Source organism: Salmo salar, chromosome ssa26 (genome assembly GCF_905237065.1).
Source record: "Salmo salar chromosome ssa26, Ssal_v3.1, whole genome shotgun sequence".
NCBI classification, from domain to species: Eukaryota; Metazoa; Chordata; class Actinopteri; order Salmoniformes; family Salmonidae; genus Salmo; species Salmo salar.
The window spans coordinates 48752893-48776171 of record NC_059467.1 but is presented as its reverse complement, the minus strand read 5'-3'; the positions used below and the strand labels follow the sequence as shown (position 1 = coordinate 48776171).

The following is a 23279-nucleotide window of genomic DNA, read 5'->3' as shown; positions in this document are numbered from 1 at the left end:
GTGATGTCACAGTGATGTCACAATCATACTGACTGACCCATCTGGTTATACAATCATACTGACTGACCCATCTGGTTATACAATCATACTGACTGACCCATCTGTCTATACAATCATACTGACTGACCCATCTATTATACAATCATACTGACTGACCCATCTGTCTATACAATCATACTGACTGACCCACCTATTATACAATCATACTGACTGACCCATCTGTCTATACAATCATACTGACTGACCCATCTGTTATACAATCATACTGACTGACCCATCTGTTATACAATCATACTGACTGACCCATCTATTATACAATCATACTGACTGACCCATCTGGTTATACAATCATACTGACTGACCCATCTATTATACAATCATACTGACTGACCCATCTGTCTATACAATCATACTGACTGACCCATCTATTATACAATCATACTGACTGACCCATCTATTATACAATCATACTGACTGACCCATCTGTTATACAATCATACTGACTGGTTGTACAATCATACTGACTGACCCATCTGATTATACAATCATACTGACTGACCCATCTGTTATACAATCATACTGACTGGTTGTACAATCATACTGACTGACCCATCTGATTATACAATCATACTGACTGACCCATCTATTATACAATCATACTGACTGACCCATCTGATTATACAATCATACTGACTGACCCACCTGGTTATACAATCATACTGACTGACCAACCTGGTTATACAATCATACTGACTGACCCACGTCTCTCTATCTATATAATTTAATAGGTTTCAGTAGAAGATGCATATTTTGCTGACACACGCACTGGACCAAGTATCCTGTTTCAGTTCAGCAATGAGAGACGTCTCTTTTTAAAATAACTCTCACTTCCCCATTCTGTCATGAGAACCTCGTATGATGCAAATGACTGCAGGTTTTCTAAGAACAAACATTGCAGAAGTCTTCTCTCATTGTCATTCTCAAAATGTTTGTAATAACTTGAAGCCAGAGTTCACGGTACTGCACAGAGTTACTGGTAGAACCTGGGAGGGACTGACAGTAACTGCACAGGTAAGCAAATATCAAAAATGTTCATTAAAAAACAGAAGAATTTTAAAATGTGGTTTGAACATTTCTTTTTGTGCCTCCGTTTCTGAGAGTGTCGTTCCAGTTGTAGTGTTCTGTTGTGTGACGCCATAATAGTTTTATCTTGAACACTGCCAGTATGAAGTCTTTAAATGAGTGCATGTGAGAAACATAACTATTTCTATTGTAAAATATATACCTATGATAGTAACAACTTGCTTGACTTTCTGATACAATAAAAGGTTTTGGCTGAATAATAATGATACAATTTATCTGTCTAATGCTCTTCCTCTCTCTCTCTTTCTCTCTTTCTCTCTCGTTCTGTCACGATTCCCACCGACGGTGGCGCCCCCTCCTGCTCGGGTGGCGCTCGGCGGTCGTCGTCACCGGCCTATTAGCTGCCACCGATTCCCTTTTGCTTTTCCCTTTTTTTATTTTGTGACACCTGTGGTCAATTAGCCATTAGAGGGGCTATTTAGTTTAGCTGGCCCGCTCCTGTTCGTGCGGGATTAATGATTGTTTCTTGTGTGACGGCTTGTGTTCATGTCGACGTTGTTGTACGCCGCATGTATTTTCTCCCCTGTGTGTGGGAACATTTGTTTTTTGTGAGTGTATATTAAAAACACCACTACCCTGTGTTCGCTGCTTCCTGCGCCTCATTCCTCCTCCACAATTACCAAGCCTTAACACGTTCTCTCTCTCTCCCTCTCTTTTTTCTCTCTCTCTCTCTCTCTCTCTCTCTCTCTCTCTCTCTCTTTCTCAATTCAATTCAAAGGTCTTTATTGACATGGGAAACATATGATTACATTGCCAAAGCAAGTGAGAAAGATAATAAACAAAAGTGAAATCAACAGTAAACATTACACTCACTAAAGTTCCAATAGAATAAAGACATTTCAAATGTAATATTATGTCAATACACAGTGTTGAAATGATGTACAAATAGTTAAAGTACAAAAGGGAAAATAAATAAACATAAATATGGGTTGTATTTACAACGGTGTTTGTTCTTCACTGCTTGACCTTTTCTTGTGGCAACAGGTCACAAATCTTGCTGCTGTGATGGCACTTTGTGGAATTTCACCCAGTAGATATGGGAGTTTATCACATTTGGATTTGTTTTCTAATTCTTTGTAGATCTGTGTAATCTGAGGGAAATATGTGTCTCTAATATGGTCATACATTGGGCAGGAGGTTAGGAAGTGCAGCTCAGTTCTCATCTCATTTTGTGGGCAGTGTGAACTCTCTCTTTCCATCTCTCTGTCTCTTGCTGTCTCTCTCTCTCTCTCTCGCTCTCTCTCTCTCATCTTTGTCTCCCTCTGTCTCCCCATCTCTCTCTCTCTCTCTGCTGTCTGTGTGTCTCAGCTGCGTCTCATAGCCTGGGGTCTGGCTGAGTTCTACCACCCAGCTCAGGAATACAACGTCAGGGTGGCCTCCCGTTATTTTAAAGGACCAGAGCTGCTAGTGGACTATCAGGTACACACTAGTTATTAACACACATCACACTGCTTACACAATGTGAACATCCACATACACTGTAATACATCATGATGCACATATTGGTTTAATCCTTGTTACATCAACACATTTATATGTCTGCTAACATTAGTATGTTCAACAGTAGTATGTTTACAGATGTATCAATAAATGGATATTGTTCAATGAACCATGTTGTGATTTTAAAATCATTTGTAGAGCACCTGGTGACCCCTGAGTCCCTGGACCTGCTGGACAAGCTGCTACGCTACGACCACCAGCAGAGACTGACCGCTGCTGAGGCCATGCAGCATCCATACTTCTGTAAGATACACACCTGTATGTCTGTCTCTCTGTCTGTCTGTCTCAGGGGCGGAAATCCCGGGGGGGACGGGGGGACACGACCCCCCCCATCCTGGGAAAAATATGATTTGTCCCCCCCAATATATCACTGAAACATAACTATGGAATTTAAATAATATTAATAATACGCAATGAAAGCAATTGTGCTGATTATAGACACTTAATAGCACGTTTTTAAGTTTCAAAAGATTGCGACCCCCCCACCCTTTGCCTCACAATGGTTTGATCCACTGCCAGTTCCTTAGTTGGCAAGGTAACAGAGGGGTCGTGTCTACTGTCTGAAAGGCACTCAATGAACGTAACTGACGTGAGGTTAATCTAGTCAATCGCGCACACACACTAGCTGAATATGCAGAGCTAGCGCGCAAATATTAACTATTAAGCTAGCTAGTACCTATTCCATTTATGTGGCGTCGTCAAAGATGGAATCTTTGCTATCGTCAATTTATTCCAAGGTCAGCATGCAGATGATGTAAGTTAGTGCTTCAAAGTCCCTGTGATAAGGTTAGCAATAAACTGAAGTCCAAACTGAACAGAACTACACTCTCTTCTACCATTGTCTTAAATATATTTAATGGTCTCGTTGCAAAAGCTAAATTGTCGCAAGGGAACTTTTATTTATTTATTTTATTTCACCTTTATTTAACCAGGGTAGCAAAGATTATAGCAAACACCACTGAAACTGAATTGGTGCTCGCTAGCTTTGCAAATTCAGCTATTGTTGGAAGCCAGCCAATATGAAACAAACTATTAAAATTACAAAAGGTTGCAGCATATGTTGTGTAAATGGTGAACTCATACAGCTGTCAACTCTTGTCATTTTAATCCGTTTCACATTTGCTAGCTACCTTTTAGATCGAAGCCCAAATAGAATGATAGAGGATGATAGAAGCCCATCTCCTACTGTAAATAACCTACACACTGTGTGTGTGTGTAGCCAGCCAGCCAGCCAGACAGCCAGCCAGCCAGCCAGCCAGCCAGCCAGGTAGAAAAATGGCAGAAAAATAAAAGACGGACATCAGAGTATTTTTCAATACACCAAAACGCATAGTAAGAACCCTAGTAGCCTAATATCTCAAAGACTAGTTGATAAAATGTTCATAAGAAAGAAATGAAATTCTAATGGAAATGTTTCACAATGATGTCATTAGGCAGAGCAGGCAACAGATGGCACACAGACAGCAGAGTTGGGGACAGATATGCAGGGACAGACTGGCAGAGACAGGGAGTCTCAGGTAAGTTTGTTGAGTCTTTGTTTGGCAACATTATGAAAGGTTCTCAATTTTTTTGACTTGTAAAATAGGAACATAATTGGAAAATGCCATGGATACCCCCACTCTCAACTTAAACTGGTGACTGAACTAAGATTTGTTAAAGGCAATGGTATTGCTGTTGTGATTAGTTGTGTAGTTTTGGGTACCGGTAGTTAGGAGTACGGCAAACACCTTATTTCTTTGGTTCCTCAATATACATTTACCATATTACAATGTAGGCTATGTGTTACAGCACTACTTTTGGTGTCCCCCTCAGGAATTTCTCTTGAGAAAATGTAATGTAATTGTCCCCTCCAAAGTTGATATCAGATTTTCGCCCCTGGTCTGTCTGTCTGTCTGTCTGTCTGTCTGTCTGTCTGTCTGTCTGTCTGTCTGTCTGTCTGTCTGTCTGTCTGTCTGTCTGTCTGTCTGTCTGTCTGTCTGTCTGTCTGTCTGTCTGTCTGTCTGTCTGTCTGTCTGTCCTCCCTGTCTCTCTCTCTGTACCTTTAAACTTTGACCTGTACTGATGAAGATTGAATCTCTCACCATCCCTTTAAACTTTGGACTGTACAGATAAAGAGTGAATCTCTCACCATCTCTTTAAACTTTGAACTGTACTGATGAAGAGTGAATTGGAAAGAGATGATCTCTTGACTACCATGTTCTGTGTCCCTCAGATCCAGTGCTGAATGAACAGACCATCTCCAACACAGACACCAAGGCAATAAGTGGATCCAATGCAACATGATGGACAGAGAGGAGGTAACATACAAACACAGAGTTCTCCCCAAAGAATGTTAGAGCGGCGCCACCTGGTGGACTGGCAGTGCCATTATGTAAAATAAAATTCTTAAATATTTCTGAGTAGATTGCAAGAAATGTCATTTACAGGTGTTGAAAACACCTGCTCAGCAGCACCACCTTGTTAAATAATCCTGGGGAGAACCCTGACATGTACACATTATCACACCTATCCACACACACATACCTGCACAGAAACACCCAGATTGTAACAAGCCCAGTCTTCCATTCTTTTGATCGTGTCTCTGTTCCTTCTTGCCGTCCAGGAAAACCTTTGTTACCTCATCTTGTGACCCTTTCGTGGCAGAAACGATCTGCCTCCAAGTCTACAGCCATACTGGAGCAAGAAGTCAACTTGCAACACACACAACACTCTTGGATAAAACCTAAATCTTTCACAACGTGGGTACTAGCGTTGCTTGGCCCCAGTCACACACAATGTATCGGATCCAAGCTATGAGGTGTGATATTCCCTCCTAAAACTGCCCCCCGAAATCCCTGCCCGCTCCCCACCCCACCCACCTCAACTCCCCTGTTTTCTGACATCCCCTGATGTCAGATGTGATACAGAGACTGACTCCAGGTCAGTTTGGCACTGGTGTTGTGCTGTGAGATGTGTGTTGGTCAGTATGGAGCTGCACTGGCCTGGGGTCAGAGCTATAATAGCACTGAGTGGCATGGAGGCTCTTTTCTGCTATGGATAGAACAAATACTATATTAAAGAGAATAAACCATTTTTATTTAAATGTTTTTGTTCATGTTTGTTTTTGATGTATTGATTTCTGATTGATTGATCAGTAGAAATTGAAATACCTAAATATCAAAATATGAACAATTCTCAGATCAGTATCTAATACATTCCAAAATGTAAATTATAGAAAGTTACAGACGACGTCAGTATTAATGTGTTGTTTTAATAAATAATCTGCAATTCCCAGAGCAGGGGAACGTGGCCTATAACGTCCATGAACCTGGCATAGAAGGCAAAAGATCCCACGTGAGGCGGAGGCAAGGGAAGCTCAGGCCTTCAGCTCAGTCACATCACATTAATACAGTAGCGCTGATATCAAGGGAGCTTGAAGCCCACCAAGGGAGCTTGAAGCCCACCAAGGGAGCTCTCGCTCAACACAACAAAATAACAATCAGAACTGGGTCTGATTTAACCACACAATAAGATACATGTGTTGTAAAATAGTGGTAAAAACTAATCCCAGGGAAGATTTCTTTTAACATCCAGACCAGTCAGAATGTCTATCGGCACTCGATAGTTTTAGTCTTCTTTACCTGGGTTCTGGAAAATGATTCCTTGGTGTTCTTTACCTGTGTTCTGGAATAGAACTGAGTGCTCCTTGGTGTACTATTCCTGTGTTCTGGAATAGAACTGAGTGGTCCTTGGTTTTCTTTATCTGGGTTCTGGAGTAGAACTGAGTGGTCCTTGGTGACCTTCTCCTGTGTTCTGGAATAGAACTGAGTGCTCCTTGGTGTTCTTTACCTGGGTTCTGGAGTAGAACTGAGTGCTCCTTGGTGTTCTTTACCTGGGTTCTGGAGTAGAACTGAGTGCTCCTTGGTGTTCTTTACCTGTGTTCTGGAGTAGAACTGAGGGCTCCTTGGTGTTCTTTACCTGGGTTCTGGAGTAGATCTGAGGGCTCCTTGGTGTTCTTTACCTGGGTTCTGGAGTAGAACTGAGTGGCCCTTGGTGTTCTTTATCTGGGTTCTGGAATAGAACTGAGTGGTCCTTGGTGTTCTTTTTGGCAAAGTTGAAAAATCTAAGGCTTAAAACAATCAACTGAGTGCACAAAACATTAAGAACACCTTTCTAATATTGAATTGCATTAAGAACAGCCTTAATTCAACAGGGCATGAACTCAACAAGGTGTCAATAGCGTTCCACCGGGATACTGGTCCATGTTGACTCCAATGCTTCCCCCAGTTGTGTCATTTGGGTGGTGGACCATTCTTGATACACACGGGAAACTGTTGAAGGTAAAAAACCCAGCAGTGTTGGAGCTTATCATGGAGCGGATTGTGGACTACAGGAAACAGGGGGCCGAACACGCCCCCAATTTACATGGAAGGGGCTGTAGTGGAGCGGGTCAAGAGGTTCAAATCCCTCGCTGTCCACATCGCTATGGACCTGTCATGGTCCAAACCCACCAACACAGTCGTGAAGAAGGCACCACAAAGCCTCCACATGTTGAGTCCAATGCTTCCCACAGTTGTGTCAAGTTGGCTGGATGTCCTTTGTGTAGTGGACCATTCATGACACACTGGAAACTGTTGAACACGGAAAATCAAGCAGAGTGGCAGCTCTTGACACACTCTAACCGGTGCGCTTGGCACCTTCTACCATACCCCGTTTAGAGGCACTAAAATCGAATGCTAAAATGAATATCAGAGAATTCTTCAGAAACCTTCATTTATTAAAAAAACGACTGATGCACAACAGTTGAAAGTATAGTAGAAAAATACAATATCTGTGTTAATAGAATAGACCTAGTTACAACCCATCAATATCTATATCAGTAGAATAGACCTAGTTACAACCCATCAATATCTATATCAGTAGAACAGACCTAGTTACAACACATTAATATCTATATCAGTAGAATAGACCTAGTTACAACCCATCAATATCTATATCACTATAGTAGAATAGACCTAGTTACAACCCATTAATATCTATATCAGTAGAATAGACCTAGTTACAACCCATCAATATCTATATCAGTAGAATAGACCTAGTTACGACCCATTAATATCGTTAAATTCATTAATTGAATAATTTGAACCACTCTTTCACAGGATATGTCAAATATGTTTACAATTATTGAAAAATAAACAATTTGTATATCCTACATTACACTATATTACATACAGCACATTACATTGAACCTACTCTATGCCAATCTCAGATAGGGTATTGACATGCCTGACAAGGTCTGCGTCACTAATGGCAACCTATTCCCTGCATACTGCACAACAATGGGTTAGGGTATTAGGGGGTGATGGTGGTTTATGACATCATCGTCGACTAGGCAGCAGTCGATCTGCTCTCAATCTTGGTCACATGACTCTGGACCCAGGCTTCAGAAGGGTCAACACAAAATGTCTTCCCTTTCTTTGTGGTGAAACTGCAACAGATACACAACACATTGTCTCTCAGAACATCCAGTCTATAATATGAATGCTCCATCTTGTCTTGTACAGTGTAGCCTGGATGTAGCCTGGGTCCAGATGTGTTTGTGCTATCATACCAACTCCTTGTCAATCCTGGTCATATTTGGCATGACAAGGAGTTGACGTGATAGCACAAACAGATCTGGGACCAGGCTAGCCTAGATGTTTCCAGTTTACAGTAGACTATGTTACTTACATCAGTGCTTTGCGAGGGCAGCTACTGGAAGTTGGTCTGAGAGAAACCACTTGTTGAAGAGGGATCCTCGCGCTGAATTTCATACAGCAGTAAGGTGCCATGTCCAACTCAATGACACCTGTAAACCAAGGAGCATAAAGATCTCCTGGTGTGTCTCCAACAGCATATTACACAGCATGGCTTCTACACACACACACACACACACACACACACACACACACACACACACACACACACACACACACACACACACACACACACACACACACACACACACACACACACACACACACACACACACACACACACTCACACGCACATGCACACACATGCACACACAAACACACACCGGCAGACGTCTTATGGAGGGAGCAGAGCAGTCCCAGGAGGAGTAGAGCAGTCAGGGTCTTCATGGTTAAGAGATGGTTGAGATGCTGAAGATTGTATTGTCTGAGATGGTCTCTGATGCTCTGGTCTCTGATGCTCTGGTCTCTGAGGATGTGGTCTGGTTCTGTGTGTGAGTTCTGTTCTGATCTCTCATTATATAGTAAGAGCTATTATATAACAACTCAACCATGAAAAGACAACTTTGCCAGCCAGTGGCCTTCCCTCAATTTATGTTCCTCTTCCCTGGTAGGACTCACTTCTGCACTGCTGACAATAACAACTTTGGTGGAGAATTGCTTGTTCAGCATTCATATGTACATTATGCATTGGTTCTAACATTCTTGCAAGACATCAAAATAGTTTGTCAAAATAGTTTGTTGGTTAAAGTTCAGAGTTATAGGCCTGTTAGGTTGTTGGTTAGATTTCAGAGTTATAGACCTGTTAGGTTGCTGGCTAAAGCTAAAAGAGTTATTGACCTGCTAGGTTGTTCAAACTGTAACGCCCTGGCCATAGAGAGGGGTTTTTGTTCTTTATTTTGGTTAGGCCAGGGTGTTACATTGGGTGGGCGTTCTATGTTCATTTTTCTATATTTTTGTATTTCTTTGTTTTGGGCCGTGTGTGGCTCCCAATCAGGCACAGCTGTAGTTCGTTGTTGCTGATTGGGAGTCACACATAAGGAGCCTGTTTTTCCTTTGGGTTTTGTGGGGGATTGTTTCTGTTTAGAGTTTTTCCTGAAAGGACTGTTTGGCTGTCGTTTTTGTTTATTTTTGTAAAGTGTTCTCTTACGTTTATTAAAATTCAAAGATGAACACTAACTCCGCTGCACCTTGGTCTACTTCCACAGACAGCCGTTACACAAACCCAGTGCGTAAAGTGATGGTTCCAGATTTTGCCAATTAAAGGGATACTTCGGGATTTTCGCAATGAAGCCCTTGATGTACAATGGCTTGTAAAAGTATTCAGTCCCCCTGGCATTTTTACAATTTTGTTGCCTTACAACCTGGAAATAAAATGTATTTTTGGGGTGTTTGTATCATTTGATTTATACAACATGCCTACCACTTTGAAGATGCAAAATATTTTTTATTGTGAAACAAACAAGAAATATGACAATAAAACAGAAAACTTGAGCGTGCATAACTATTCACCCCTCCAAAGTCAATACGTAGAGCCACCTTTTGCAGCAATTTCAGCTGAAAGTCACTTGGGGTATGTATCTATAAGCTTGGCACATCTAGCCACTGGGATTTTTTCCCATTCTTCAAGGCAAAACTGCTCCAGCTCCTTCAAGTTGGATGGGTTCCGCTGTTGTACAGCAATCTTTAAGTCATACCACAGATTCTCAATTGGATTGAGGTCCGGGCTTTGACCATGCCATTCCAAGACATTTAAATGTTTCCCCTTAAACCACTCACGTGTTGCTGTAGCTGTATGCTTAGGGTCATTGTCCTGCTGGAAGGCGAACCTTCGTCCCAGTCTCAAATTTCTGGAAGACTGAAACAGATATCCCTCAAGAATTTAGCTCCGTCCATCATTCCTTCAATTCTGACCAGTTTCCCACATCCCCACAGTATGATGCTGCCACCACCATGCTTCACTGTGGGGATGGTGTTCTTGGGGTGATGAGAGGTGTTGGGTTTGCGCCAAACATAGTGTTTTCCTTGATGGTCAAGAAATTCAATTTTAGTCTCATCTGACCAGAGTACCTTCTTCCATATGTTTGGGGAGTCTCACAAATGTCTTTTGGGGAACACCAAACATGTTTGCTTATTTTTTTCTTTAAGCAACGGCTTTTTTTCTGGCCATTCTCCTGTAAAGTCCAGCACAGGGGAGTGTGTGGCTTAGTGGTCCTATGGACAGATAGACCAATCTCCACTGTGGAGCTTTGCAGCTCCTTCAGGGTTATCTTTGGTCTCTTTGTTGCCTCTCTGATTAATGCCCTCCTTGCCTGGTCCGTGAGTTTTGGTGGGAGGCCCACTCTTTTGGCAGGTTTGTTCTGGTGAAATATTCTTTCCATTTTTTAATAATAGATTTAATGGTGTTCTGTGGGATGTTCAAAGTCCCTGATATTTTTTTTAACACTGATCTGTACTTCTCCATAACTCTGTCCCTGACCTGTTTGAAGTGCTCCTTGATCTTCATGGTGCCGCTTGCATGGTGTTACTGCTTTCTTAGTGGTGTTGCAGACTCTGGGGCCTTTCAGAACAGGTGTATATATATATATATATATATATATATATATATATATATACTGAGATCATGTGACGGATCATGTGACACTTAGATTGCGCACAGGTGGACTTTACTTAACTAATTATGTGACTTCTGAAGGTAATTGGTTGCACCAGATCTGATTTAGGGGCTTTCACTAGACCAATTTGGACTATTTTGTGTATGTCCATTACATGAAATCCAAATAAAAATCAATTTAAATTGCAGATTGTAATGCAACAAAATAGTAATAATGCCAAGGGGGATGAATAATTTTGAAGGCACTGTACTTCCCCATAGTCAGTTGAACTTGCAGATACTATTTTTATGTTTCTTTGGGGACACACAGAGTTCTCTGCAAAGAATGTTAGAGGGGCGCCACCTGCTGGACTGGCAGCGCCATTATGTCAAATAAAATCCTTAAATATTTATGAGTAGATTGCAAGAAATGTCATTTACAGGTGTTGAAAACACCTGCTCAGCAGCACCACCTTGTTAAATAATCCTGAGGAGAACCCTGACATGTACACATTCTCACACCTATCCACACACACATACCTGCACAGAAACAGCCAGATTGTAACAAGCCCAGTCTTCCATTCTTTTGATTGTGTCTCTGTTCCTTCTTGCCGTCCAGGAAAACCTTTGTTACCTCAACTTGTGACCCTTTCGTGGCAGAAACGATCTGCCTCCAAGTCTACAGCCATACTGGAGCAAGAAGTCAACTTGCAACACACACAACACTCTTGGATAAAACCTAAATCTTTCACAACGTGGGTACTAGCGTTGCTTGGCCCCAGTCACACACAATGTATCGGATCCAAGCTATGAGGTGTGATATTCCCTCCTAGAACTGCCCCCCGAAATCCCTGCCCGCTCCCCACCCCACCCACCTCAACTCCCCTGTTTTCTGACATCCCCTGATGTCAGATGTGATACAGAGACTGACTCCAGGTCAGTTTGGCACTGGTGTTGTGCTGTGAGATGTGTGTTGGTCAGTATGGAGCTGCACTGGCCTGGGGTCAGAGCTATAATAGCACTGAGTGGCATGGAGGCTCTTTTCTGCTATGGATAGAACAAATACTATATTAAAGAGAATAAACCATTTTTATTTAAATGTTTTTGTTCATGTTTGTTTTTGATGTATTGATTTCTGATTGATTGATGAGTAGAAATCTAAATACCTAAATATCAAAATATGAACAATTCTCAGATCAGTATCTAATACATTCCAAAATGTAAATGATAGAAAGTTATAGACGACGTCAGTTTTAATGTGTTGTTTTAATAAATAATCTGCAATTCCCAGATTATTTTCAGAACATAAATTATGCAACATTCATATGTGTGTGTGTGTCTACAGAAGTCTACCTTCAGCAGGGCTGCATTCAGCAGGTTGTAATACACTGAACACCGCAAATAAAAATGCTTTGAACAGAGCTGACACAATTCCACAATGTGGTGCCCAACTGAACGCAGCCCAGGTGAGTTCTAATCAAAACCCATCTAAGGCACGCCCACAACACCACCTTGGTCCTCTACAGCCAATCACGCATGTGCCATGTCAAACATAGGAAAGGAGGAAGCTGCTGTGATTGGTCAGCTTTGGCTGCCTGATGGTACGTATTAAGGTTGCCATGGTAGCATATTATCTCAGCGGCCTGTCCTTTATGTAAGGGTGTGTTCCTCTGGCCAGACGTTGCTGACGCATGGCAGATCTTACAACGCCTGGATAGGTGTTTTACCTATCAGCTAACCACATGTTATAGCAGTCTGGTGCCCAACGGCACAGTCAATGACGTGGCACGCAACCATTGGTTGATGCAAGCAACGTCTGAGCAGGGGAACGTGGCCTATAACGTCCATGAACCTGGCATAGAAGGCAAAAGATCCCACGTGAGGCGGAGGCAAGGGAAGCTCAGGCCTTCAGCTCAGTCACATCACATTAATACAGTAGCGCTGATATCAAGGGAGCTTGAAGCCCACCAAGGGAGCTCTCGCTCAACACAACAAAATAACAATCAGAACTGGGTCTGATTTAACCACACAATAAGATACATGTGTTGTAAAATAGTGGTAAAAACTAATCCCAGGGAAGATTTATTTTAACATCCAGACCAGTCAGAATGTCTATCGGCACTCGATAGTTTTAGTCTTCTTTACCTGGGTTCTGGAAAATTATTCCTTGGTGTTGTTCTCCTGTGTTCTGGAATAGAACTGAGTGCTCCTTGGTGTTCTTTACCTGCGTTCTGGAATAGAACTGAGTGCTCCTTGGTGTTCTTTACCTGTGTTCTGGAATAGAACTGAGTGGTCCTTGGTGTTCTTTACCTGTGTTCTGGAATAGAACTGAGTGCTCCTTGGTGTTCTTTACCTGGGTACTGGAATAGAACTGAGTGGTCCTTGGTGTTGTTTACCTGGGTTCTGGAATAAACTGAGAGGTCCTTGGTGTTCTTTACCTGTGTTCTGGAATAGAACTGAGTGGTCCTTGGTGTTCTTTACCTGGGTTCTGGAATAGAACTGAGTGCTCCTTGGTGTTGTTTTCCTGTGTTCTGGAGTAGAACTGAGTGCTCCTTGGTGTTCTTTATCTGGGTTCTGGAATAGAACTGAGTGCTCCTTGGTGTTGTTTTCCTGTGTTCTGGAGTAGAACTGAGTGCTCCTTGGTGTTCTTTACCTGTGTTCTGGAATAGAACTGAGTGCTCCTTGATGTTCTTTACCTGGGTTCTGGAATAGAACTGAGTGCTCCTTGGTGTTCTTTATTTGTGTTCTGGAGTAGAACTGAGTGGTCCTTGGTGTTGTTTACCTGGGTTCTGGAATAGAACTGAGTGCTCCTTGGTGTTGTTTTCCTGTGTTCTGGAGTAGAACTGAGTGCTCCTTGGTGTTCTTTACCTGGGTTCTGGAATAGAACTGAGTGCTTCTTGGTGTTCTTTATCTGGGTTCTGGAATAGAACTGAGTGCTTCTTGGTGTTCTTTATCTGGGTTCTGGAATAGAACTGAGTGCTTCTTGGTGTTCTTTACCTGGGTTCTGGAATAGAACTGAGTGCTCCTTGGTGTTCTTTATCTGGGTTCTGGAATAGAACTGAGTGCTTCTTGGTGTTCTTTTTGGCAAAGTTGAAAAATCTAAGGCTTAAAACAATCAACTGAGTGTACAAAACATTAAGAACACCTTTCTAATATTGAACTGCCTTAAGAACAGCCTTAATTCGACAGGGCATGAACTCAACAAGGTGTCAATAGCGTTCCACAGGGATACTGGACCATGTTGACTCCAATGCTTCCTCCAGTTGTGTCATTTGGGTGGTGGACCATTCTTTATTCACACGAGAAACTGTTGAGCATGAAAAACCCAGCAGGGTTTATCATGGAGCGGATTGTGGACTACAGGAAACAGGGGGCCTAACACGCCCCCAATTTACATGGAAGGAGCTGTAGTGGAGCGGGTCAAGAGGTTCAAATCCCTCGCTGTCCACATCGCTAAGGACCTGTCATGGTCCAAACCCACCAACACAGTCGTGAAGAAGGCACCACAACGCCTCCACATGTTGAGTCCAATGCTTCCCACAGTTGTGTCAAGTTGGCTGGATGTCCTTTGTGTAGTGGACCATTCATGACACACTGGAAACTGTTGAGCATGGAAAATCAAGCAGAGTGGCAGTTCTTGACACACTCTAACCGGGGGGCTTGGCACCTACTACCATACCCCGTTCAGAGGCACTAAAATCGAATGCTAAAATGAATATCATAGAATTCTTCAGAAGCCTTCATTTACTAAAAAAACGACTGATGCACAACAGTTGAAAGTAGAGTAGAAAAATACAATATCTGTGTTAGTAGAATTGACTTAGTTACAACCCATTAATATCTATATCAGTAGAATAGACCTAGTTACAACCCATCAATATCTATATCACTATAGTAGAATAGATCTAGTTACAACCCATTAATGTCTATATCAGTAGAATAGACCTAGTTACAACCCATTAATATCTATATCAGTAGAATAGACCTAGTTACAACCCATTAATATCTATATCAGTAGAATAGACCTAGTTGCAACCCATCAATATCTATATCACTATAGTAGAATAGACCTAGTTACAATACATCAATATCTATATCAGTATAGTAGAATAGACTTAGTTACAACCAATCAATATCTGTATCAGTAGAATAGGCCTAGTTACAACCCATGAATATCTATATCAGTAGAATAGACCTAGTTACAGCCCATTAATATCTATATCGGTAGAATAGACCTAGTTACAACCCATTAATATCTACATCAGTAGAATTGACCTAGTTGCAACCCATTAATATCTGTATCAGTAGAATAGACCTAGTTACAACAAATTAACATCTATATCAGTAGAATAGACCTAGTTACCTCCCATTAATATCTTAATCATTAGAACAGACCTAGTTACAACCCATTAATATCTATATCAGTAAAGTAGAATTGACCTAGTTACAACCCATCAATATCTATATCAGTAGAATAGACCTAGTTACAACCCATTAATAATTATATCAGTATAGCAGAATAGACCTAGTTATAACCCATTAAAATCTATATTAGTAAAGTAGAATTGACGTAGTTACAACCCATCAATATCTATATCAGTAGAATAGACCTAGTTACAACCCATTAATATCAATATCAGTATAGCAGAATAGACCTAGTTACAACACATCAATATTTATATCAGTAGAATAGACCTAGTAACAACCCATTATAATCTATATCAGTAGAATAGTCCTTGTTACAACCCATTAATATCTATATCAGTTGAATAGACCTAGTTACAACCCATCAATATCTATATCAGTAGAATAGACCTAGTTGCAACCCATCAATATCTATATCACTATAGTAGAATAGACCTAGTTACAATACATCAATATCTATATCAGTATAGTAGAATAGACTTAGTTACAACCAATCAATATCTGTATCAGTAGAATAGGCCTAGTTACAACCCATGAATATCTATATCAGTAGAATAGACCTAGTTACAGCCCATTAATATCTATATCGGTAGAATAGACCTAGTTACAACCCATTAATATCTACATCAGTAGAATTGACCTAGTTGCAACCCATTAATATCTGTATCAGTAGAATAGACCTAGTTACAACAAATTAACATCTATATCAGTAGAATAGACCTAGTTACCTCCCATTAATATCTTAATCATTAGAACAGACCTAGTTACAACCCATTAATATCTATATCAGTAAAGTAGAATTGACCTAGTTACAACCCATCAATATCTATATCAGTAGAATAGACCTAGTTACAACCCATTAATAATTATATCAGTATAGCAGAATAGACCTAGTTATAACCCATTAAAATCTATATTAGTAAAGTAGAATTGACGTAGTTACAACCCATCAATATCTATATCAGTAGAATAGACCTAGTTACAACCCATTAATATCAATATCAGTATAGCAGAATAGACCTAGTTACAACACATCAATATTTATATCAGTAGAATAGACCTAGTAACAACCCATTATAATCTATATCAGTAGAATAGTCCTTGTTACAACCCATTAATATCTATATCAGTTGAATTGACCTAGTTACAACCCATTAATATCTATATCAGCAGAATAGACCTAGTTACAACACATTAATATCTATATCAGTAGAATAGACCTAGTTACAACCCATTAATATCTATATCAGTAGAATAGACCTAGTTACAACACATTAATATCTATATCAGTAGAATAGACCTAGTTACAACCCATTAATATCTATATCAGTAGAATAGACCTAGTTACAACCCATTAATATCTATACATTAGAATAGACCTAGTTACAACCCATTAATATCTATATCAGTAGAATAGACCTAGTTACAACCCATCAATATCTATATCAGTAGAATAGACCTAGTTACAACCCATTAATATCTATATCAGTAGAATAGACCTAGTAACAACCCATCAATATTTATATCAGGGATTTGAAATGGCGTGTGACAGAGGTAGTCATACACTGAGTGTAAACAACATTAGGAACATTTCACTCTCAACAGTTTTCCGTGTGTATCAACAATTGTCCACCACCCAATGGACAGCCATCTTGGGGATTGCTGGATCAAATCCCAGAGCTGACAAGGTAACATCCTGTCATTCTGCCCCTGAACAAGGCAGTGAACCCACTGTTCCCCGGTAGGCTGTCATTGTAAATAAGAATTTGTTCTTTACTGACTTGCCTAGTTAAATAAAGGATCAATAAATCAAATTAAACTTGACACAACTGTCAAGCATCGCTGTGGAACACTTTAAACTCTTTGTATAGTCCATGAACCGACAATTTAGGGTGATCTGAGGACAAAAAGGAGGTGAGACTCAACATTACGAAGGTGTTCCTAATTATTTGTGCACTCAAAGTATATTCTCTACACATTGAGAATGCTGAAATGAATATCAGAGAATTCTTCAGAATACTTGATTTATTTAAACAGCTGCAGATGGAGAACGTGATAAATACAATATTTATATCAGTATAGTAGAATAGACCTAGTTACAACCCATTAATATCTATATCAGTAGAATAGACCTAGTTACAACCCATTAATATCTATATCAGTAGAATAGACCTAGTTACAACCCATTAATATCTATATCAGTTGAATTGACCTAGTTACAACCCATTAATATCTATATCAGCAGAATAGACCTAGTTACAACACATTAATATCTATATCAGTAGAATAGACCTAGTTACAACCCATTAATATCTATATCAGTAGAATAGACCTAGTTACAACACATTAATATCTATATCAGTAGAATAGACCTAGTTACAACCCATTAATATCTATATCAGTAGAATAGACCTAGTTACAACCCATTAATATCTACACATTAGAATAGACCTAGTTACAACCCATTAATATCTATATCAGTAGAATAGACCTAGTAACAACCCATTAATATCTATATCAGTAGAATAGACCTAGTTACAACACATTAATACATTCATTGAATAATATGAACCATTCTTTCACAGGATGTTTGAAATCTTCAGCAAATGTATAAAATATAAAATGTTAAATAGGTTACTGAATAGCTAGCTACATGTCAAATATTTGTACAGTTATAGAAAAATAAACAATTCGTACATCCTAGACCTAGTACATTTTACATTGAACCTCCTCTATTCCAATCTCAGATAGGGTATTGACCTAGTACATTACACTGAACCTCCTCTATACCAATCTCAGATAGGGTATTAACCTGGTACATTACATTGAACCTAATCCATACCAATCTCAGATAGGGTATTAACCTGGTACATTACATTGAACCTAATCCATACCAATCTCAGATAGGGTATTAACCTGGTACATTACATTGAACCTAATCCATACCAATCTCAGATAGGGTATTAACCTAGTACATTACATTGAACCTACTCCATACCAATCTCAGATAGGGTATTAACATGCCTGACAAGGTCTGCGTCACTAAGGGCAACCTATTCCCTTTATAGTGCACCACCAAGGGTTAGGGTGTTAGGGGGTGAAGGTGGTTTATGACATCATTGTCGTCTTGGCAGCAGTTGATCTGCTCTCAATCTTGGTCACATGACTCTGGACCCAGGCTTCAGAAGGGTCAACACAAAATGTCTTCCCTTTCTTTGTGGTGAAACTGCAACAGATACACAACACATTGTCTCTCAGAACCACCAGTCATTAATATGAATGCTCCATCTTGTCTTGTACAGTGTAGCCTGGATGTAGCCTGGGTCCAGATGTATTTGTGCTATCATACCAACTCCTTGTCAATCTTGGTCATGTTTTTCTTGACAAGGAGCTGACGTGATAGCACAAACAGATCTGGGACCAGGCTAGCCTAGATGTTTCCAGTTTACAGTAGACTATGTTACTTACATCAGTGCTTTGCGAGGGCAGCTACTGGAAGTTGGTCTGAGAGAAACCACTTGTTGAAGAGGGATCCTCGTGCTGAATTTCATACAGCAGTCAGCTGCCGTGTCCAACGAAATGACACCTGTAAACAAAGGATCATAAACCACAGTTAACATAAAGATCTCCTGGTGTGTCTCCAACAGCATATTACACAGCATGGCTACTACACACACACACACACACACACACACACACACACACACACACACACACACACACACACACACACACACACACACACACACACACACACACACACACACACACACACACACCTGCAGAAGTCGTATGGAGGGAGCAGAGCAGTCCCAGGAGAAGTAGAGCAGTCAGGGTCTTCATGGTTCAGAGATGGTTGAGATGCTGAAGATTATATTGTCTGAGATGGTCTCTGATGTTCTGGTCTCTGATGCTCTGGTCTCTGATGTTCTGATCTCTGATGTTCTGGTCTCTAATGTTCTGGTCTCTGTTGCTCTGGTCTGGTTCTGTGTCAGAAGTCTAGCTGATGCTCTGGTTCTATGTCTGAGGTCTGATCTGACCTGTCTTTTATACAGAGAGCTGGTCCATCAGACCCATTGACAATTGATGGGGGAAACTCTCCTCTCTACCCTCATTCACTCTGAATATAATTCTAAGAACCAACATTCTGCCAGGTTCCTCTTCCTCAATTCTCTGTAACTCTGTTACCTCCAGGATGTTCAGCAGCGCTGGTATTTTCTGAAATACGCAGAATACATTTACTGGAGAATTGCATATCAAAGGAAGGCTATTAAAGTGGACTATATACTATGATACATTACATCAAATACAATAACAATTCAGATTAAATTGTCTACATCATAAGCAACTAGTTTATAATTGATACTTCAATTCAACTTTGTATCTTTCAACTTTTAAATGCAGATATTAGGATGTGTCCATATTGATAAAAACCTGTATTGCTGTACTCACTCTGTAGTCTTTCTAAGATCCTGCCTACCCAGATCTCTTCTCGTCACCTTCCTTTTCCTGTGCTTTAATGCCTCAGTGTTTACAGCCAAATCCTTCAAACATATTACTGCTTATTAAATCCATACACAGACAGTGGGTATTATTTCCAATTCATTCAGATATTAAAAGTCATTTTTATTTAGAAGAATTATAAATAATGTAGGCTACAATATTGGTACCTGTAGGCTGCGCACATTCTGCAAACAAGTAATTTGCTCATCTTCTCCACGATGGTCCTCAAGGCAGGTGGCCCCAAGGCAGGTGGCCCCAAGACAGGTGAGGAGAAGAACTGTGTGCAAACCATGCCCCAAATTATTCTAATGAGCCCCCTCCTGAACACTATGAATTAGCTGGCGCTGGATGTGGACTAGCCCATTGGGCTGATGTGGGCTTTATGTGGTCTTGGTGTGGACTAGCCCATTGGGCTGATGTGGGCTTTATGTGGGCTTTGTGTGGACTAGCCCGTTGGGATGGTGTGGGCTTTATGTGGGCTTTGTGTGGACTAGCCCGTTGGGATGGTGTGGGCTTGATGTGAGCTTGGTGTGGACTAGCCCGTTGGGATGGTGTGGGCTTTATGTGGTCTTGGTGTGGACTAGCCCGTTGGGATGGTGTGGGCTTGATGTGGTCTTGGTGTGGACTAACCCATTGGGATGGTGTGGGCTTTATGTGGTCTTGGTGTGGACTAGCCCGTTGGGATGGTGTGGGCTTGATGTGGTCTTGGTGTGGACTAGCCCATTGGGATGGTGTGGGCTTGATGTGGTCTTGGTGTGGACTAGCCCATTGGGATGGTGTGGGCTTGATGTGGTCTTGGTGTGGACTAGCCCATTGGGATGGTGTGGGCTTGATGTGGTCTTGGTGTGGACTAGCCCGTTGGGATGGTGTGGGCTTGATGTGAGCTTGGTGTGGACTAGCCCGTTGGGATGGTGTGGGCTTGATGTGGTCTTGGTGTGGACTAGCCCATTGGGATGGTGTGGGCTTGATGTGGTCTTGGTGTGGATTAGCCGTTGGGATGGTGTGGGCTTTATGTGGTCTTGGCGTGGACTAGCCTGTGCCCACATGGGGCCAATGGGGTCATGTTTGCTGCGTGGTAACTGTAGTTTGTTTCAATTAATTTATTCATAAATTAATTAATTTGTTAATATATTTATTAATTCATTCATTCACTTCTCTGAACAGACATACCTCGGTATTTTAATGAATATGTTTGATATTTGCTTGCCTGTGCAGTTACTGTCAGTCCCTCCCAGGTTCTACCAGTAACTCTGTGCAGTACTGTGAACTCTGGCTTCAAGTTATTACAAACATTTTGAGAATGACAATGGAGAGAAAACTGCTGCCAATATTTGTTCTTAGAAAACCTGCAGTCATTTGCATCACACGAGGTTCTCATGACAGAATGGGGAAGTGAGAGTTATTTTAAAAAGAGACGTCTCTCATTGCTTGAATCTTTCTGAACTGAAACAGGATACTTGGTCCAGTGCATGTGTCAACAAAATATGCATCTTCAATTGAACCTTATTTATGTCACACCCTGATCTGTTTCACCTGTCTTTGTGATTGTCTCCACCCCCCTCCAGGTGTCGCCCATCTTCCCCATTATCCCCTGTGTATTTATACCTGTGTTCTCTGTTTGTCTATTGCCAGTTCGTCTTGTTTGTCAAGCCAACCAGCGTTTTTGTGTCAGCTCAGCTCTTCCCCAATCTCTCTTCTCTCGTCCTTCTGGTTTTTAACCCCCACCTGTCCTGACCCTGTACCCGCCCCGTCAGACCACTCTGCCTGACCCTGAGCCTGCCTGCCGTCCTGTACCTTTGGCCCTTTTTCTGCTGTAAACATTGTTACTTCAACACGGTCTGCATCTGGGTCTTACCTTGATCCCTGATAATTTAATGATAGAGATAGAAAGCCATGGGTCAGTCAGTATGATTGTATAATAGATGGGTCAGTCAGTATGATTTTATAACCAGATGGGTCAGTCAGTATGATTGTATAACCAGATGGGTCAGTAGAGTTACAGAGAATACAGTAGTCTAGTGAAGTAGGTGTGAGTGTGGAGAGAGTTACAGAGAATACAGTAGTCTAGTGAAGTAGGTGTGAGTGTGGGGAAAGTTACAGAGAATACAGTAGTCTAGTGAAGTAGGTGTGAGTGTGGGGAAAGTTACAGAGAATACAGTAGTCTAGTGAAGTAGGTGTGAGTGTGGGGAAAGTTACAGAGAATACAGTAGTCTAGTGAAGTTGGTGTGAGTGTGGGGAGAGATACAGAGAATACAGTAGTCTAGTGAAGTAGGTGTGAGTGTGGGGAGAGATACAGAGAATACAGTAGTCTAGTGAAGTAGGTGTGAGTGTGGGGAAAGTTACAGAGAATACAGTAGTCTAGTGAAGTAGGTGTGAGTGTGGGGAGAGTTACAGAGAATACAGTAGTCTAGTGAAGTAGGTGTGAGTGTGGGGAAAGTTACAGAGAATACGGTAGTCTAGTGAAGTAGGTGTGAGTGTGGGGAAAGTTACAGAGAATACAGTAGTCTAGTGAAGTAGGTGTGAGTGTGGGGAAAGTTACAGAGAATACAGTAGTCTAGTGAAGTAGGTGTGAGTGTGGGGAAAGTTACAGAGAATACAGTAGTCTAGTGAAGTAGGTGTGAGTGTGGGGAGAGATACAGAGAATACAGTAGGCTAGTGAAGTAGGTGTGAGTGTGGGGAGAGTTACAGAGAATACAGTAGTCTAGTGAAGTAGGTGTGAGTGTGGGGAGAGTTACAGAGAATACAGTAGTCTAGTGAAGTTGGTGTGAGTGTGGGGAGAGATACAGAGAATACAGTAGGCTAGTGAAGTAGGTGTGAGTGTGGGGAGAGTTACAGAGAATACAGTATTCTAGTGAAGTAGGTGTGAGTGTGGGGAGAGATACAGAGAATACAGTAGTCTAGTGAAGTTGGTGTGAGTGTGGGGAAAGTTACAGAGAATACAGTAGTCTAGTGAAGTAGGTGTGAGTGTGGGGAAAGTTACAGAGAATACAGTAGTCTAGTGAAGTTGGTGTGAGTGTGGGGAAAGTTACAGAGAATACAGTAGTCTAGTGAAGTAGGTGTGAGTGTGGGGAAAGTTACAGAGAATACAGTAGTCTAGTGAAGTAGGTGTGAGTGTGGGGAGAGTTACAGAGAATACAGTAGTCTAGTGAAGTTGGTGTGAGTGTGGGGAAAGTTACAGAGAATACAGTAGTCTAGTGAAGTAGGTGTGAGTGTGGGGAGAGTTATAGAGAATACAGTAGTCTAGTGAAGTTGGTGTGAGTGTGGGGAAAGTTACAGAGAATACAGTGGTCTAGTGAAGTAGGTGTGAATGTGGGGAAAGTTACAGAGAATACTGTAGTCTAACACAAATAATTTTTCCAACAATTGTTTACAGACAGATTATT

At 41.1% G+C, this 23279-nt stretch overlaps 2 protein-coding genes and 1 long non-coding RNA gene across 6 annotated transcripts; 1 reads left to right on the top strand and 2 right to left on the bottom strand.

Moving 5' to 3' along the window:
- The first annotated feature begins 919 nt into the window (after window positions 1–919).
- Window positions 920–12067, top strand: LOC106587976 (uncharacterized). Of its 3 annotated transcripts, XR_006762211.1 has the most exons (7): window positions 927–1071; window positions 1862–1905; window positions 2452–2562; window positions 2782–2886; window positions 4077–4160; window positions 4856–4940; window positions 11588–12067. It is a non-coding gene; the product is annotated as an uncharacterized lncRNA (long non-coding RNA). The 3 variants fall into 3 exon arrangements; XR_006762209.1 differs by lacking the exon at window positions 4077–4160 and having other exon boundaries at window positions 933–1071; XR_006762210.1 differs by lacking the exons at window positions 1862–1905; window positions 4077–4160 and having other exon boundaries at window positions 920–1071.
- Window positions 7379–8974, bottom strand: LOC106587941 (C-C motif chemokine 13). Its single transcript, XM_014176601.2, has 3 exons — window positions 8702–8974; window positions 8353–8470; window positions 7379–8110 (listed from the first exon to the last, which is right to left on the bottom strand). The coding sequence occupies exons 1-3, from the start codon at window positions 8763–8765 to the stop codon at window positions 8011–8013; spliced, it is 282 nt and encodes a 93-aa protein (XP_014032076.2). The 5' UTR covers window positions 8766–8974; the 3' UTR covers window positions 7379–8010.
- Window positions 7379–19489, bottom strand: LOC106587960 (C-C motif chemokine 13-like). 2 transcript variants are annotated; one of them, XM_045708656.1, is made up of 4 exons: window positions 19173–19489; window positions 18862–18979; window positions 17726–18619; window positions 7379–7717 (listed from the first exon to the last, which is right to left on the bottom strand). In XM_045708656.1, the coding sequence occupies exons 1-3, from the start codon at window positions 19234–19236 to the stop codon at window positions 18502–18504; spliced, it is 300 nt and encodes a 99-aa protein (XP_045564612.1). In that variant the 5' UTR covers window positions 19237–19489; the 3' UTR covers window positions 7379–7717; window positions 17726–18501. The 2 variants fall into 2 exon arrangements, 1 of the variants encoding a protein (XP_045564612.1); XR_006762208.1 differs by lacking the exons at window positions 17726–18619; window positions 18862–18979; window positions 19173–19489 and adding an exon at window positions 16654–16907.
- Window positions 19490–23279: the final 3790 nt, after the last annotated feature.